At 52.5% G+C, this 18,572-nt stretch overlaps 1 protein-coding gene across 1 annotated transcript; it reads left to right on the top strand.

Moving 5' to 3' along the window:
- Positions 1–2,038: 2,038 nt before the first annotated feature.
- On the top strand, positions 2,039–6,680 carry LOC132501057 (uncharacterized). Its single transcript, XM_060116519.1, has 4 exons — positions 2,039–2,140; positions 4,880–5,105; positions 5,433–5,592; positions 6,225–6,680. The coding sequence occupies exons 1-4, from the start codon at positions 2,039–2,041 to the stop codon at positions 6,502–6,504; spliced, it is 768 nt and encodes a 255-aa protein (XP_059972502.1). The 3' UTR covers positions 6,505–6,680.
- Positions 6,681–18,572: the final 11,892 nt, after the last annotated feature.

An 18,572-nucleotide genomic window follows, 5' to 3' on the forward strand; every position in this document is an offset into this window, starting at 1 on the left:
TCCCAGACAAGGATGAGGCTGGCAGCTCGGGCGGGACTGTGGTTTCCTGGCCCCTTTACCTCGACTCTAGGGAATAACAGGCACGTGGTGTCTTATTCACACTCCGTCATCCAGGTTGTAGCAGGAGATTTCTTCCGTAGAGACAGCTCCTGGAGGAGCCCTGACCCATCAGCCGCCCTCTGGAAGAGCTGAGTGAGTGGAGAGTGACCTGCCGGCTGGAAGGCTCCTAGGTGAGCCATCGGGACCCTCCGACGCCTGCGCCGGGGTGGCGCACGGTGGCTCTTGGTATGTGTGTGCTCCATGGACGGAGACGGATTTACTGGTGTGCAGCACCCAGCGTGGTGCTGGCTGCTGGGGCCGCACGTGCCTTTCCTGCGTGTCCCTGAGGAGTCTGACGACTGGAGTGGAATTAGGGTCCAGGGGCCAGGGACCTGCTCATCCTCTCCAAGAAGCTTATACGCTCATCAGAAAGGTGGAACAATGTGGATTGTCTGAGATCTTCAACTTTCAAAGCCTCCCGTCCTCAGCAAGGTCAAGCGAGGCTGTGACAGGCACCGGCACCTCCAGCTGGCCCGGCACCCGCCAGTGCTGTCCACATCTCCCCGGGAAAGGTGTCCTGGGAGGGGAGGGCAGAATTGGCTGCGTGGCCTACAGCCCTCTCCCGTTCCCCTCAGCCCTTCCCTGCCTGGAACAGGGAAGTGGTCCCGGAGGTGTTGAGTCATCACAAGGTGCTGCTGTGCAGGGGCGGAGGGTGCAGGCGGCCCAGCGGTATGGATCCCACCCTTTTCCCGTGAGAAGTAAGTTCATGTTTGCGTGGCCAGCTTGCTTTGTCTTTCTCTTCCTTGCAGTCAGACGCCTTCCTAAGGGTACAAGCGTCCTGCCTAAGCTGCTGCTTGCCCTCCCGTTCATGCTATCTTACTGCAGTGCAGATGATGTGAGTTGTGCGTGTGCATATACACTCACTGCCCTCCATCCTGCTGCAGGGTTCCCAGTGTGGACAATGTGGGCTGTGCAGAGCCCCTGCCCAGTGGTGTCTGGTGGCGCTGCCGGCCACTCTGGCCTTGTTTCTGGGCCGTTGGCCCATCTCAGGCCATGTCTTCACACACTCCTCTGCCCTCTTGGAGCGGCTTCTTCCCGTCCCTCTCGCCCCCGCCCAGCCAGCACTTTGTGGCCTGGCCGACTCCTGATTCCCCGGAGCCTCAGTTTCCCTGTTGCTGTCAGGAAACACAGACACAGAGCTCCCCGTGACCCTCGCTTTAAACTCTCACAGCAACCTTTATTTTCCTTCAACACGTTCATCGTAGTTATAAGCAAATAATCCTTTGGGTTGTGGAAAGGTGATTTTTTTCCCTTGTGCTTGGCTGCAAGAGAGCATGGGACACGTGTTTTCATGGGTGTGTTTGTCTGGCACGTGGCAGGGCACAGGGCACGTGAGGGGGACTTGATAAGTGCATCAACCCGGGAGGAGGAGTGGATCAGCTCGTGTGCAGTGAGCTTGGCCACGTGTTTCTTAAATGCAGGGACCACTGGGTGGACCTAAGAGCAGGAAGCCACTGCGAGTCACTCGGGCTGTGACGTTCCTAGTCTGCCCCCAACGGGGCAGCTGACCTCGCCAGAGGCCGGCAGCCCGGGCACAGGGACGGTGCAGTGGAGGAACACTAGACCCGTGCAGGTTCTCACGTGCTCACCTTGCACCCGGTGGCCCCCCTCCCTCCTGCTTCCTTGCTGAAGCCTCCACAGCTGGGGCCGCCGTCTGCACCCTTGGCTCAGCTGGCAGGAGGGCTGCGGGGCCGCTTCAGGGCCACCACCGTGATTTACACCACCACACACTCGTTCCATCTTCTGGGGAAAATGGGACAGGATGAGACATAAAGGAACATTATCTCCCGAAGGTGGACTCCATTTCTTTAACCATTCATAAGTGTCAAAAAGTAACTTACGAGCCCTCGGGGGCTGGTATTATATTTCAGTGACTTTCCAGCTGTGACTGCCGCGTACATTCTAGAGCGTCCCTCTTCCCCGTGGGCACACCCTGTGCATGCACAGCGGCGGCAACGCAGCCACAGCCAGCTGTGTCCGCGAGCGGCCAGGGCGGCGGGACACCGTCACGCCGGGTGAGTGTCAGCACACACCGCACGGGGTGAGGAAACCGTCCCGTTTGCGTTGTTCTTGCGATTGATGAAATCTGCCTTTTGGGAGCCCATAAAAAGTGAGGCAGTCGGGGGACTCTGGGCTCGGTGCAAATGTGAACTACCTCTGGCAGGTGCTTTCACCCCTGAGAAGTCTGCCCATTACCATGCGGGACGGCCATCCTGTGAGGCCGTGATGCTCTGTCCGGGCCCCAGTGACAGAGAACGGGGCCTGGGAGCATCCACACAGGCGTGGGGACCACGGCAGGTCCTCTGTTTCCCCACGTGCCGGAGCCGTCAGGGAAGCACGAGATAAGACACAATTATATGTTGATTCGTTATTGAAAGAGACCCAAGAGTGTAGTTACCGACTGTCTTTTTTATTATGGTACGGCAGAATCGTTTAGCCTTATTATATCAGCTAATTAGAAGTTGTCTTACGTTTTCTGCAGGGGCAGCCCCAGAGAGTGCCCGGCCTGGATGCGGGACCCCGGGGGAGGCCTGGGGGTGTGGAGGGGTGGGGAGGGCGCAGTGTGCCCGGACGAGGGTGAGGCACGGTATTCAAGGGGAGTCCAGAGAACAGACAACTCCCCTCAAACCTGGTAGTCAAGATAAATAATAGTTAACGCAATATTAAAAAAAAAATTCATGCACGCAAACTACGGCACGCTGGCCAGTCGCCTGTTTCTGTAAATAAAGTTTACTTGGAGCCCCAGGGCTGGGAGGAGGGGGAGGCAGGACCCTGAAGAGGCAAGATGGGAGCCTGCCTTTATGCTAAGTAAAGAGAAAAACGGTTTCTTACATTGTCTGCTCTGATGGTGTTGGAAACAGGGGCTCTTCTGAAATGTTTGTAATTTATTTTAAGATAATCATGGGACAGAATCCAGAGCCCAGAAGTAAACCCAAGCGTATGTAGACACTAATAGTTGATACGGGAGACAAGAATACTCAGTGGAGAAAAGACAGTCTCTTCTGTAGATGATGCTAGGAAAATTGGATATTCACATGTAAAAGAATGACCCCATCTTACACAAAAATTAACTCAAAATGGATTAAAGACTTAAATGTAAGGCTCGACACCATGAAACTCAGAAGAAAACATAGGAAAAAAATCTCCTTGACATGGGTCTTGGTCATGATTTCTTGGAAATCACACCTAAATCACAAGCAACAAAATAAAAAAGAAACAAGTGGTACTACATAAAACTAAAAAGCTTCCGCACAGCAAAGGAAACCATCAACAACGTAAAAAGACAGCCTACCAAATGGGAAAAATATTTGCAAACCATATATTTGATATGGGATCATATCCAAAATATATAAAGAACTCATACAACTCAATAGCAACAAGTGAAATAATCCAATTACAAAATGGGCAGAAGATCGGAAGAGACATTCTTCCAGAGAAGGCATGCAGATGGCCAACAGGTACCTGCAAAGATGCTCAACATCACTAATCATTAGGGATATGCAAATCAAGACCAAAATGAGCTATCACCTCACACCTGTCAGGATGGTTTTCGTCAAAAAGACAAGGAATAACAAGGGTTGGCGAGGAAGTGGAGAAAAGGGAAGTCTTGTACAACTTTGGTGGGAATGTAAATTGGTGCAGCGACTGTGGAAAACAGTGTGGAGGTTCCTCAAAAAGTTAAAAATAGAGCTACCTTAGAAGCCAGCAGCCCCACTTTGGGGTATTTATCCAAAGGAAAGGAAAGCACTAAGTCGAAAATATATACTCACCCTGATGTTCACTGCAGCACTATTTACAATAGCCAAGACATACAAACAGCCTAAGTGTCCCTCAATGGATGAATGGATAAAGAGGGTGTGTAAAGAGCATGTACACAACGGGACACTGTCCCGCCATGAGACGAAAGGAAATATTGCTCTTTGTCACAGCATGGATGGACCTTGAGGGAATTGTGTGAAACTAAGTGAAATAAGTCAGAGAGAAAGACAAATACTGTGTGACATCACTATATGTAGAATCTAAAAAAAAAAAAAAAAAAAATTAAATACCCTGCCAAACTGCTAGTGAGATGAGATTTGCAGTCACCAGAGGCAGGGGTGAGGAGAGGGGTAAAATTGGAGGAAGGTGGTCAGAATGAACAGACGTCCGGTTACGAGAAGAATAGGATGAAGGCTGTGATGCCCAGTGTGGCGACTGTAGTTTGCACTGCCCTACGGTGTACAGGAAAGCTGCTAAGAGAGTAGATCCTAAGAGTTCTCATCACAAGGAGAAATGTATTTTTTCTTTTTTCTTCTTTTTTTGTGTCTGTATGAGATGACGGCTGTTCAGTAAACTTATCGTGATGATCATTTCACAATATATGTAAGTCAGGTCATCACGCTGTACACCTCAAACTTACACAACGGTGCACATCAACGATTTCTCAGTAAAACTGGAAAAAGTAAGATAAAAAGGAAATCTGTCTTGTCCCCACATCTAGCCCCTTCTCTGCGCAAAGCGTCAGACCCGCCAGCCCTCCCCGTGCCCTGAGCGACCCCAGGAGGCCCGGGCCCATCTGAGCATGCGCACCAGCAGGCTTGTGTCCTGAATCTCTGAAAGCTCCACATCTTATCTAACTTTCACAGAACACGAAATATCACGTGGCTGTGAACTTGGGTCTGAGCCACAGCCCTGGCGTTAGGGATTCCACGCCGTGACAGAGGGAGAGCATTCCACCATGAACACGCGGATTCTGAGCAGATGCGGGAACAGCTGACCCGGGAGCCCTGGCTCCAAGCAGGTGGCGGATGCTCCGGACGCAGGGAGCCCGGTCGGAGGCGCAGTGAGAGCAGCAGGCCAGGCCGGGCAGCGCCGGGCGGCTGAGTCCACGCCTGCAAGCCGCTCCCCAGTGGAGCCCGGCCAGGGCGGATGGCTGCCAGACAGCCGGGCGGATGAGTCAGCCCCGGAAATAATCCGGCTGGGACCCAGTGGGACAGCAGAGAACAGAAGGGAGTCAGGAGCAACAGGTGGGCCGGCCCTCAGGAAGGGTTCAGACACCCACAGCAGGTGGGGGGGAGATGAGGGCGGGGGGATGGGCACGTGGTGGGACCCCGGAAGGGGGATGGGCAGGCGGAGGGGGTGGGCAGGTGGGCGGGCCCAGCGGGTGTGGGACCTGCAGGCTTTCCTCGTGATTCTGGCTGCAGGCGCCGTACCGGCACGTGAGGGCCAGTTGGGCCAAAGTGCACCTTGTTCTTCCAGGTTATTGATCTGCTTTTAAAGGAAGGGGCTTGGGACGCGGGACCGATATTCACTTTAAATTAACAGTTTAGGGCTTCTCTGGGTGATTTTCAAAGCGTCAAAGGGAAGCGCAGAAGCTCAAGTTGTTCCAAAGAATGATGGCGCAGCAGAAGAGCATAGGAAGGGCGGCCTGGACGGCGGCGCGGGTGGGCACTGCGCGCAGGTGCGCTGGCCGCTGGGCAGGGCCGGGACCGTCCCGCACGGGCTGGAGCTCAGGTGAGCACTCGGGTCTGCCTTCCACCCCTGCACCTGGGGCCGAGCGGCTGCACGTGGCTGAGGCCCCCAGGCTCCCTCTGGGGGAGGGGTGGCCCCGCCTGGCCCCATCGGGCAGGTCCTGCCTCGCCCTGGGGGGCGCGGGGCTGGGCAGGAGTTCGGGTCACACGGCCCTCAGCGGGGCTGTCTGCTCCGCCCCTGGAGCCCTTCCACGACCTGCTCAGCCCTGACTATGGGGCAAGAGTCGGTCTGCACCCGAGTCGGCATTTGTTCAGGCTTGTGACCTGCGTGAGCTCCCCTGTCCTGGGCTGGCTCCGTCTCTGCGCTGAGGTCGGGGCAGAGGAAGGGCTGGAGTTACTGGAGAGAAGCCCTTTCCAGATGCCCCGCCCCGGCCCGGAGGTGGTGCCGGCGCTCCTTCCTCCGCCTCGAGCTCCATCCGCGTCAGCACATGCCCCTGGGGGCGGTCCAGGCCCCTCTGCGTCCCTGTTATAGCGTTGCCAGCACTGCCCGGGGGGCGGGGGGAGACAGGGTGAGGACGGTGGGAGAGCTGGTCCTGGGGTCGGGAGAAGGGGAGCGGCAGGAAGGGATGAGGCTGGGCGCGCACGTCCGCCCGAGGTGTGTGTTCTCTCTTCCAGACGCCCCGAGTCTGTGTTATCCCCGTGGTGCCAGGCGAGGGCTCCAGCTCAGGCCTCGCTGACCGAACGGTTTGAAGGATGTTGCAGTCCAAAGGAGGCCACTTTTCCAAGGAAGAACGAGGGGACTTGGGTGGCCAGCAGCGTCTGCAGTCAGGGGTGTCAGAAATGGCACCCGGGGGGCTTCCCTGGTGGCGCAGTGGTTGAGGGTCTGCCTGCCAATGCAGGGGACATGGGTTCGAGCGCTGGTGTGGGAGGATCCCACATGCCGCGGAGCAACTAGGCTTGTGAGCCACAACTACTAAGCCTGCGCGTCTGGAGCCTGTGCTCCGCAAGAGAAGCCGCGATAGTGAGAGGCCCGCGTACCACGATGAAGAGTGGCCCCTGCTCGCCGCAACTGGAGAAAGCTCGCGCGCAGCAACGAAGACCCAACGCAGCCATAAATGAATGAATGAATGAATGAATGAATGAATAAATAAATAAATAATTAATTAATTAATAAATATTTAAAAAAAGAAATGGCAGCTGGACCAGGACTCCAGGGAAGCTCTGGACAGAGGCCGGGCCTGGGTGGCCCAGAGGGAGGAGTGGCACGTGGGGCTTGGCCGGGGCGCGGGCAGGCCAGAGCCATCTCCTGGAGCAGCGCTGGGTCGGCTCCGTCTCAGGCCCGCCTGCAGATCCAAGTTTGCATTTTAACGGAACACAGGCCATCTCCTCCAGCACGCAGTCCTCGAGGTCCCTGTCCTCTTCATGGGCTGTCCTTTTCATGCGTTCTGTCCTGCGTCTGGCTTGTAGTTGCTCCTTGGACCCGTCCTGGTGATGAGTGAGCTCAGCGAGGTGGTGGAGCGTCCATCCTCTTTCTTTGCTTTTCCCGCGTGAGGAGGAGTTGACGTTCAGCTTGGGCCCGTGCGGCTCTGCGTGACTTTCCCCAGGTGATCGTGGCTGGGCTTGTGGGATATCGGAGAAGGATGGAGAAAGACAGAAAATCCGTGGGGAGCCCCGAGGTGCGTTCTGTGCTGCGATGCCGGCGGCGGCACCACTTCTGTCCCTGAAGCCGCGGAAGGTGTTACAGAACCTCTTCCTTCCGCCTTGTTCCCGCCTGCTACCGGCCTAGTCCGTGTCGGCCGCAGCATCTTTCCACTTATGACCCCTCGTCCTGCAGCCGGTGGAAGGGGTTTGATGGAATTCGTCTTCCTTTGTGTTTTGAAGGTTTCCGCCCTTTCCCGTCTTGTTTCCTGTTCTGGGTCCACATCTCTCCCCCCTTCTTGTCTTCGGCATCTTCTAGGCAGTTTTCGGCACTTCGTCTTCGCTTCCCGGTCTTAGCGTGACGGCGCACGGGGGTGGGGGGGGTGTTCAGGGAGACTTCGGGGGGGAAAACGCTGGAAAACGGAGACGAGCATCGGGAGGGATGAGGCGTGGCCACCGCAGGTGGCAGAGGACGGGACGGCCTTCCCGGTTTGCCACGTCTGGTCGCAGAGTCACGTCGGGGTCCCGTGGGCCGTGGGCTCAGCCCCGGGTGAGGTGGGGGCCTGGCACCTGCCGCCGACTCCATCTCCAACCGTAAGAAACACAAATTTTTAATTAGAAAGAACTGCATTAAGTAATGATCCTTGTGGGGGAAAAATATCCTACTTTTGATTTTCATACATTTTCCAGAAGCTTAATTATAAGGAGTGTTAGCTCTTCAGGAAAAAACTTAGTAAACATTTGAAAACATACCGAGTTTGCTTCCAAAGGCCCGGATGGAAGAGGCACGGACGTCAGCTCATCCTGATGGCCTCTCCCGCCCCTGGGGGCCCATCCGAGATTTCCACCTTCTCGGTGCTCCGGGGGGCAACCTGGAGAGAGGAGGCCTGCTAGACCAACTTCTAAAATCTGGATCCGCTTTACTGATCGATGAGTTTAAGGATTTTCTGATCATCTGCGGCGAGCGTTGAGACCGTGTTTTCACACCAGTGGTGGGTGGTGACTCGTGCAGGCACACGGGGGCGGCTCCAGGATGACAGCTGGCTGAGCTTTATTCCACAGGGACACCGCGTGGATCCACCTGGAGCGCAGCTCAAGCCAAAGTGGAGGGAGAGCCAGGTGTGGTTGTGCCTGGGAGCCAAGCCCTACGTTCACACGTGTCCGTGAGCTTCGGACTGGAGCGGGCAAGCTTCCTTACCACCACACCTGGCGACAGGGCACAGGAAAAGCTACACCTTGTCACACAGCTGGAGGGTGGCAGCATGTGCAGATGCAGGACGTGGACCCGGCAGCGGGCACCTGGTCATCCCTGACCGCAGGGCGTCTCTGTTAGACTCTTGGCAGTTAAGACACAGTGACTTCCCGGGCCAACCTTGATGCCAGAAATGTTCAAAATGAAGGGTCTGGAAGAGCCAGAATTTGATTTTAAAAGACCCGTGAAATCCAGTGGAGAGCACTGAGCAGGGATCTAAACGCCCCTAGACTTTTTCTCCGGCTGCCCACAGTGAGCTTTCATAATAAACAAGTGTATATAGCAGTGCTGTTCCATAATTTTACCTTAAGGTCTTAAATATGTTTTGTGTAAGGATGCACATGAAAGGCACCTTGACCGAGGAAGGTGACCTAGTGGAGGGTCCGTGAGGAAAGGGGTGGAGGCGCTGTGCAGACGTGTCGTCTCGCGTGGGCGTGGGTACCTGCAGGACTGCTGTGCTTCTGCCGCCTGAGATGGGGGAACCGACCGGCTGTGCCCCGTCACCCCTCCCCTCCTGGCACCGAATGCACGTGTCTGTCCACGCAGGACAGAGAAACACCCCCTGACCCAGGGCACCTGCCTGCAGAGTGACGAGGCCATGCTGAAGGGCCCCCGGCAGGATAATCCCCCGCAGAGCGACATCCCCGCTTCCTCTTCTGAGCCCGCTGCTGCCAGAGGAGATGCTGGGTTACGCAGAGGTTCGGTACGATGTCCTGACACCTTGCTCTGAAGGCTCACTGGCCCCTGGCCGCTCCAGGTGGCTGGGAGGACGTGTCAGGTGGGAACAGGCATTTACTGCAAGTCAGCGAGGGTGATGAAGACGGAAACATGGGCGGAAAGGGGCTGCACGACATGGAGGAGAATGATTTTGCCTGCTCCGGAGTCTGCAGAGTGGCCCCGGTAGGCGGGGACAGTGGCCCCAGCAAAGCCCTTTCTGGGAAAATGTCCCGTCCTCTCCAGAGTCACCGGCATGCCGGCGGGTCTCAGAACAGTGCCCTGGCCAGCGCCCAGCCTTGTGGCTAGACCAGCAACGTGGCTGTGACCTCCTGTGCATTTGTACTAGGTCCCACTGACTTGCCATCCAAGATCGGGCTTTAAAATGTATTTTTACATAATATCATCCAATCACTGTCTTCTTAAAGGTATGCGGCATCAAAGAATGCCATTGACTATGTGATTTATAGCGTGACACTGAAAAAATGCAAATATATCTGTACCTCTATTACTGGTTTGCTCTTTTCCTTTACTCATAACGAGGGGTTCCGGGGCTAATTGAGGGGGTGTCTGAACAAGAGACGGACCTCAAGGGAAGCAGAGTTTTCTCGATAACCAGAAATATTAGAACTTGGATCTTGGATTAATTATCTGAATCTTTTGAAAAATTATCGTTTTGATTCCTCAACTGAAAATCCTGAAATTCTACGGTCTCTTGAGGGTGTGAATCAAATAAGCAAAATGAAGTGGGTAAAACTCTTTGGATTTCTTGGGAAGAGAGGGCTGAGGAGGGCCTTCTTCCTGAAGACTCAGCTCCTCGGGGAGGGGGGCAGCCCCGATTCACAGCTGCCCTGAACCTGCCCCCGAGCTGTTCATGCTGGAAATGGTATGAACTAGCAACACTCAGATTTGTAACCTGGGGACTCGGGGGCGGGGGGTTAATCCTGTCCCTTGAGGGCTGCAGACACACCTTTTTCTCATGTCCTAGCTTCCTTTACATTTAAGAGAAGATCACCATGTGCTTCTTTAAAGGAACCCTGGTCCAGACGATGTAGCACTTCGTGGCATCCTTCTCTGAGGCTCCTGTATCCCCAGTCACCGTTTTATCTCTAACCTGATGACTTGATGCCAAACTTCCTAAAATGTGGCTTTACTCCCAGAATTTCAATGCAGTTAAGGCACTTAATATCTCTTAACTCCGTTTCTACCATCTTCTTGTTCATCTGTTTTTGCCAGTATTTAGGAATAACAAAGGGTAATTCGAATGAGTGGTGCTTAGTGTATACACATTCAGGGGAGGAGAAGTGGAAAATAAATAGAACATGGACAAGATGTGAGAGGAACAGAAACGTCATTCTTTACCTCATGTGATAGGTTTGACACCAGCAGCATCAGTGTGAGGCCCTGGACCAAGGTCTTGGATTCAAGGTTCTGTCTGCAGTTTCCAGACATCTGGATAGGTTTTATGACGTTATACTCTTCAAGGAATCAGGTCACATTTCTTTCTGTGCCACAGAGTCTGTAGGGGAGTAGTTTATTCCCAAATACTTGCAGAGTGCCCAAGATGGCCTTTTTTTTTACATCTTAGAGTTGGCATTTTTATCTTAGAGACGGGTATGTGGAGGAAGATCAGAGGAAAATCCAGCTGAGTGACCTGTGTACGAGAGTGTGGAGCCTGTGTTGGAAGAAGATACATATACGTAAAGCTATAAATACACATGGTTTTTTAAGTTTATGCCATTGTTTCGTTTGTGTGGATTTTCCACATACATGATCATGTCAGCTGTGAACAGGGTGGCCTTATTTCTTCCTTCCTAATCTGGACTTATTTCCCCAAGCCCTTGGGGTCAGGCTGGCTGGAGCTGGCTGGATTTGGGTCTTTCCCTCCCCCGGGGCAGTTAGTCTCTGATAAACCCCAGCTGGTTAGACTCTGGTTAACTAGTTTTTCTTGAGGCCAGGCCTTGTTGAGAAGAACAGAGCGCTCTGGTGTTTTTCAGAGAGCTTTCGCCTCCCCCTGCCAGAAGCCCAGGGGACTTTTTTCTGATTTTTACCGTGGGAACCCGGCCAGGATTCCACAACATCATGAGGCCTGGGGCTGGGCCCCCCTGGAGCGTTAACTCTCAGACTTGCCCACGTGGGGCCCCGGCTGTCCTTTCCTTGCGGTCCAGGTCCTACTCTGGACCCACGGCAGTGTCTGCTCCTGTGCTCTGGGCCGGGAAAGGATGACCACCATGCCGCCTGGACTCGCGCCAATCCCGTGTCCCCCCAAGGGATCCATGAGTTCTTGCCATCCTTCAGTCTGTTCGGGTTGTCACTTGTCCTGAGGATGGAGCCATGACTTCCAAGGTCCTCACGTGGGAACCAGAAGCTGGGAGGCCCGGGAGGGGTTTTTACGTGAATTCCTGTAGCTGGTTAGTTCTCTGGACCTCACCCAGGTGACGCTCTCCTCCCCCAGGATTTCCAGGTGTGTGTCAAGTGCAGGACTGGATCTTTCCCCACGGAAGCATGAAAACAAGTTCAGTTAACACAATGCTGAGCACACGTTCCTTCCTTCCTTCCTCCACCCGTGGAATGTGGCTCCTAAGTGCAGGCGCCGTTCTGGGTTCTGGAATAATTGTGAGCACGACAAACAAAACTGTTTGCCCTCCAGAGGTGTCCCCAGTGGGTGATGAGCAGTGATCACAGCGAATAAGGAAACACAGAGTGTGTTAGGTATGACACCTGCTACGAAGCAGAATGAAACACAGGGAGAAGAGCAGGTTGGAGACGAGGGCTGTTTGGACAAGCCAGCCAGTGACACCCGTGTCCACAGGATGGCTCAAGCCGCTCCTGAGAGCACGGAGGGGAGTGGGTGTGGATGGGGGGAGATTGGTCATGAGGCTCATGACTGGTACCGAGACAGCCGGTGTAGCTTGGAGCAGCGCGGAAGCAGGGAAGGCTGCAGGACGAGGACACACTCTGGACGAGCGCTGGTGGTGAGGATGGTCGTCAGGGATGCAGCTGCCGGCAGGGGCAAAGCCGTGCAGGTAGGATGGGCAGGACGGACTGCCTGTTGCTCACCTGCTCAGGTGGAGGCTGCATGGCGATCAGAACTTGGGAGAATTCTGCCCTTAAACAGCCGTCCAGTCACGCAGACCCGTGGACAGCAGGCCTCTCCTTGGATCCGCATGCAGGATCATTTCAGATGACGTGACCAGCCGGGGTCAGGATGCCCCTCCGGACACCGGCTTCAGCATGAGTTCTCCCCGCAGGGCTGAGCTCCAGGGCGTAGCTGTCATCTTCCTGCTCCGCGTGCCCTGCTGTCCTCAGCGTCCGCCCAGGACCAGCAGATCTGGCTGGTTCTGAGTCCTGGTGCCAACGAGGCTGCAGGCTTTTCCCTCCTTTTAGAGGGACTGGTGGGAGGGGCACTGGTCCCCAGGGCATTGTGTCAGCTTGAGTGACGAGCCCGGGGGATGGTGACCTCAGAGGAGGCCCCTGTGCTTGCCGGCTTGGACCGGGGTGATTCTGCTGTGGGCACGTCTGGGCTTGTCGCAGCTGGTGAGGGCTGGCGCTAGAGCACAGAGGCTGAGGATGCTGGTCCCCCTGAGACACAGGACAGCCCCCTTGAAGCATTACCTGCACCAAAGGCCAGAAGGGACGAACCTGAGAAAATCAGGGCTGACCTGAGACGAGGTCCCTGCTTACCGCCTCAGAGGACAGACGGACACCTGAGGCTAGATCCTGTCTGGGAGAAGGAGGGCGGAAGGGGGGCACCCCTGTCTCCTACAGGCCTTCCTGCTGCTCCTGGCCACGCGGTCGTCACTTCTCTCCAGACCACTGGGCAGCCTCCACTAGGCCCCCCTTATACCCACCCCATAGGTGCCCGACGTCCACTTAGGAGGCAGGGGGAGACTCCCTCAGATGCAGCTGAGAGACACCGCATAGCCTTCCTTTGCAACATCGAGCTTGGTTTAATGTCTACTGTGGAAAAGTGCAAGAGAGAGACTCGGACCTTCAGCACCTAGGGCATCTGTAGATGTTCCCAGGGGGATTCTCTCCAATCCAGGGCACCCAGTCAAATTCCTGAGGGCTGATTTTGACCCATCCCTCGCTGGGTGTGACTCCACCAAAACCAGGAAACAACTGCTGCCTGTGGTGCATGGTGCCTGGGGAGCTCTGGGGAACAGTGGGGTGACCGACTTCACCTCCTCCTCATCGCTTAAAGGTTAAAACCTGTAAATGGCAAGACTTTTCTTTCTTTCTCTTTCTGCTTATTTTTGAAGTGATGCCATGATGGGCACGCGGGGCCTGGGAGAGGCTGCTGGCTGGAGGCCGAGGGCGTCTCTGATGCAAACCTGAGGGCCTCCAGCGCCTCACGCCCCTCTGCAAACATCAGCGCATGTCCAGGGCCATGTGCCCTTGTTGGCTGGCTCTCTGTGGTTGTACTTGCTCACTCTCAACTGTGTTTTCTGTTCTGCTGCAGGCACGGGGCTCTTACTAGCCGAAATGGAAGGAAACTATTTCGTAAGCGTTTCTACCCCGGTTCTTCCAGAAGCACTTTGCATCTCTGTGGTATTAGCTCGAATTCAGCTGAAGTCATCTGCCATCGGGGTTATTTTCCTGTTAACTCAAGAGAAACCCAACACTCCGGGCCCCTCTGGGTTCTACACACCCCACTCCTGTGCTCCGTGTTTAAAAATGTCAGATAAATGGTCCCGAGATCAAGAGAAATCAGCTGATGAAAACAACTCGATTTTGGTGCATCAATCTGTATGAATGACACAGAGAAAGATACTAGACTTGAACATTTCTTTCCAGGATTTCATGATTCTTCCCTTTTTCATTTCCTAGGAATTCTCATCATGCTTCTCACTACCACAAAGTCATGATAATCGTTCTCATAGAAATGAGGTTTTATATCCAGGTCAGCCAAAACTCCCAAGTCAGTTGTAAATGCAGATGTTGGCCAAATTGTAATAGATACAAAAATAATTCGAAGGCGAAGGATAAGGTCTCAAAGACAGAAAAGAGGAGCGCAGAGAACACAGTGCGCAAGAAGGGAAGACGTCTGGGGATTCTGTGCGAGCTCTGCCTCTCGTCGTCACATCCTGGGTTTCCAACATCTGGAGGAAAGCTACTTTTCAGAGATTTATGTCTCTCTCCCTTTCTTCCTCTCTCTCTCTGTCTCCTTTTATATATATATATAAAAGAATTTAAAAGGACTTGAGATGACACTTTCTTTAAATAGTTGTATTTGTTACTTTGGACTTGAAAAGAAGTGCAGCCCTAAGCAGGACTGGACAGCATCTTGCAACAGGTGTCAGAGGCCGTAAAGGGAGAAGGTTCACAGCAGTCTGATGGGCAGCGCGGGGCCCCATCGGGAAAGAACAGGGAGGAATTGTTTAAAATCCCAAGAAAAAAAATAAACATACCTATCTCAGGGGACTCAGGGCAAGTATTTCATTAGCTTTTTCTGGTCAAAAATATTACTTCTCACTCGATTTCATTTCCACCACTTCATTTTTGTTCAACGTTGAAAGCAAACCAGTGCTTCTCGGTGTAGAGAACTGCAGTAGAGTTGTAAGTCCCTGGATCCTGAAACACTGCAGGTGGATTTCTCCTCCGATGAACTGTTCAGAAGAACACTGACACCTCACCAGGACTCAGCGGGTCCCCGTGAGCCCCGAGGGCATCAGAGCCGCGGACGAGGGCTCTCTGACCCTCAAACTGTCATGTGATCACTGGATCAAGGAAATCCTTCAAAGAGACATTCATTTAATAGCTGTAATTACAATTTAAAATGCAATAACACTGGGATAGTTTTCTAAGAGACTGAAGCATATGCTAAATTAATTGCATACGTTGTAAGACTCTGAGTGCAGACTTTTATGTAAAATCCCAGTGCTAGGAATGTTGGTGTGATGGCGGACAGATGCAAAGAAAAACGGCATAATGTCTTTCATTGAAGGAAGGTGGGTCCAGCAGGCTCAGGCTTGGGGAGGGGCCGCAGGGACCTGGCAGAAAGAGACCCCCCCTTTCTGCTCTGTCCTGGGACAGCGTCCCACCCAGAGGCGGGTGGACGGGAGTAAAGGCCGGAGGTAAAGGCAGGAGGTCTGCACAGGCCAGCTGTCCGCCCCTTTCAGCCCCCAGTGTGCTGTCCACCTTGGCTGGGAAAATAAAGCCTCAAAATGGCTGGAAATGAACACTTGGCCATCGAGTTGAATGAGAACTCTGCTGAAACATTGCCATTTTCCTCAATAATGGAGATTCCAAGTTATAATAAATGACTTTCCATTGCATACGTCAGTGGGAATGCACTGGTAGAGACTGGGTACAATAAATAAGCAATTGAGGAGGGTCGTTTCACAGTCAGGCCCCAAACTGAAGAACTGTTTCACCAGACTGCAGTTCCGTTCTGTGCAGACATTGTAGATTTGTGCAAATTATGATTGATAAAATATGCTGAATGAGACACCTTCAAATCTGTGTAAATCAAGCACATTACGAAAAGAAAGTTTTGGGGAGTTTTGAAATTGTCTTTGTGAGCAATGAGTAATGACAGGAAAAGGAAGATGGCGGTTGGCAGGAAATACCCTCATTTGCCCGGTGATTTTTCTCTTTGGTTTGGCTTGAAATATTTCCTTAATGTTACCTATAAGATGTTAGAAAATATCTACGTCTGCTTAAATTTAGACTTATTCATGTGTTCTTTTTCAGTTTCCATGAGAGTCTGTGTATGTAGAAAAATGTATGTTTTCCTAAACATGCGTCACACCTGCTCTCTCCACGAGGTCTGTTTCTCAGTGATCTGCTTTAACTACGAGGCTAAAAGTGGGAGGTTTCAGAGCAAGAGACTCAAAATTTCCTCCTCTTGACCTTGTCCCTTGACGAAGGCCTTCGTGGTCTCTCTACCAACCAGCATCCTTGTCTGGTCCTTAGAACATCACATGGTTCACATTAGGACCCTTGACAACGTTCCTAAAGCCTGAGAACTCTTAGCCCTGGGTGTTTCTCTGAAAAGCAATACACAGCCACCTCCCAGAAAGGCCCTTAGTAAGTTGGGGCAAAACTGAGCTCAGATAGGGACCACTCCCTCTGTCTCTACCAGGCCAGATGCCACTGGGGAGCCTGAGCCAGTTCTGATGCAGAAAAGTGAGACCCCTGAGGACAGTTCCCCCCTCCCCAACTGAGCTTTTAATCGCTGTTACCCAGGGTCACCCAGCAAAAGGCAACTGCTTCCCCTCAGATACTGCACACTTCCCTCTCCGTGGACCCTCCCCCTCTGGCATAACCCCTCTCAAGGTTTTACACATGCTGTCTATAAATCTTGTTTTATTAGTTACAATAACTAACATGTTTTTACTTTAATTGAATTTTTTATAGAGATAATTATAGATTCAAATCTGGCTGCAAGAAACAGTACAGAGAGATCCTTTCCACACATTTGTTTTTCCCCAATGGTACCATTTTGGGAAGTATAGTCTCTTATCCCAAGCAGGAGAGAGTGACGTGGATGCAGTCACCCATCTCACTTCCACTTCCCGGCTTCACCCGGGTTCCTGGTGTGTGTGCGTTGGGCTCCGTCCCATCCTATCACTTGTGCGGCTTCTCAGCCCCACTCCTACCTGCCCACTGCGGTCACGGACCCACACAACCCCTCCTGTGGCTCTCACAGAGCCCGTATGGCACCCACCGCCTCCTGCACTCCCCACCTCTGGCTTAGCCTGGGAAACAGCCATGTGTCGCACATTTTTCAGGGCTCTAAAAATGGAATATATAAATGGCTTGTGCACATGGGTTGTATGACAGCCGAAGGTCCAGTTTTATAGGAAGCTGCCATGCTGTGTCCCGAGTGGCTGCACGCCCTCATGTTCCACTAGCAAAGTGTGAGGGGAGGACCCTCCCTGGAGTTTGGTGGTGTCACTGTTTTCTATTTTAGCCATTCTGGTAGGTGACCTCTTACTCTGGTTTTAATGTGCATTTCCCTGAGGGTTAGTGATGGGCTGATGTACGATCTGTAGATGGTCTTCAGTGGAATGTCTGTTCACGTCTTTCACCCAAACAATTTGGATTGTTTTCTTTAACGTTGAGTTTTGAGAGCTTGTTATATCTTCCGGATACAATCCGTTGTGGGTTATGTGTCAACATTGCTGCCCAGGCTTTACCTTACTGTTGTCAGCTCGCTCCTGGCTGATGGTAACTCACCTTACAAGCTGAGTTAAGCACGACCTCTCCAGAGAAGGCTTCCCTGACCCTCCAGGCTGGGGAGGTGCCATTTCTCAGGGCTCTCCTGACGCCGTGCCCACCGTGGTCTCTGAGCCCTGCCGACGTGGGCGGCTCCCCCAGGGCCGGTACCACAGCTTTCATCCCCTTCGTGGCAGTTGCTACACTCTTGTAATTAATTGCCTGTTTAGTCGCTTATTTCATCACTTAGATTATAAACTTTCCGAAGGCAGAAATTATGATTGACTCATTCCTATATCCCCAGAACTCTTTAACTATTAGTGATCTTTGTTGAATGGCTAACGGAATTAATATAACCTCTCATTCAGTTTTTTTCTTCCCTTTCAAACTTCTAATGTCTTTTCCTGATTTCTTCTTTTCTTTTCAAATCTATTTCCTTTTATTTTCTCGTTACTGAATAAGGAATTCAAGAGAAGAATGAGATAGATATTTTTTTGAAAACCGTTCTTCCTGTAGGAACTTGATTCAGGGAATGTATTCCCTAAAGATATACTTCCATTTACACACAACGAGCAGTGTTCGCACCGTTCAGATAGGAAAGCTGGATTCCACAGAAGACGTTCTCGGGGACAGTGACCCAGGTGGGAAGGGGGTCTGTGAAGACACACAGCCACGCGTCCATGTCAGATGTGGATGTGACGTAAGTCCGTTTACTCAGAAGTACTTGCTGAGCACCTTGGTAAAGTGGAGGTTAGAAAGAAAACAAACATATACATTGTCTACTAATGACACTTATAATGACTAAGTCAACTTCAAGCAAGTTTTACAGTCATATTCTTCAAATATACATAAAGTCGGGTTAATTTCTCACCACTTTACATAAATTATGCCCAGAGGTCTAATAGGCTAGTTCTTACTAAGACATAGCTAAGAAAAGCAATGAAAGAAAACAAGGTTCTCTCACACAATAAGTAAGTTGAAACGATAAACTTAAGCTGTCCTTTGTTTTCCTCAGGAAGGTCAAGGAGTGATGATTTGAATCTCCTCTCTCGTGTCGCTTCAATATTCCCTTTATCTGTGGAGGTGTTCTGGGAAATGACTGTAGCCAGTCACGTAGGGCACTTGAGGATGGTTTGTGCTACTTTAGTGATTGGTAAACTTCAGGGGAGGACCCTAGCCAAGAACTTTGAAGGCCGTCACCTCCCGGCCTCCGGACGTGCTGGGGCAGTGGGTCCAGGAGGCCCGAAGACAGCTCT

The sequence above is a fragment of the Mesoplodon densirostris genome, chromosome 13 (assembly GCF_025265405.1).
Source record: "Mesoplodon densirostris isolate mMesDen1 chromosome 13, mMesDen1 primary haplotype, whole genome shotgun sequence".
NCBI classification, from domain to species: Eukaryota; Metazoa; Chordata; class Mammalia; order Artiodactyla; family Ziphiidae; genus Mesoplodon; species Mesoplodon densirostris.

Bases quoted from the DNA above. Each gene is read 5' to 3' on its own strand.
- LOC132501057 (XM_060116519.1), top strand. From the start codon at position 2,039: ATGCACAGCGGCGGCAACGCAGCCACAGCCAGCTGTGTCCGCGAGCGG. The intron at 2,141-4,879 runs GTGAGGAAACCG...GGCTCCAAGCAG, and splicing joins GTCAGCACACACCGCACGGG to GTGGCGGATGCTCCGGACGC. The intron at 5,593-6,224 runs GTGAGCACTCGG...TCTCTCTTCCAG, and splicing joins CCGCACGGGCTGGAGCTCAG to ACGCCCCGAGTCTGTGTTAT.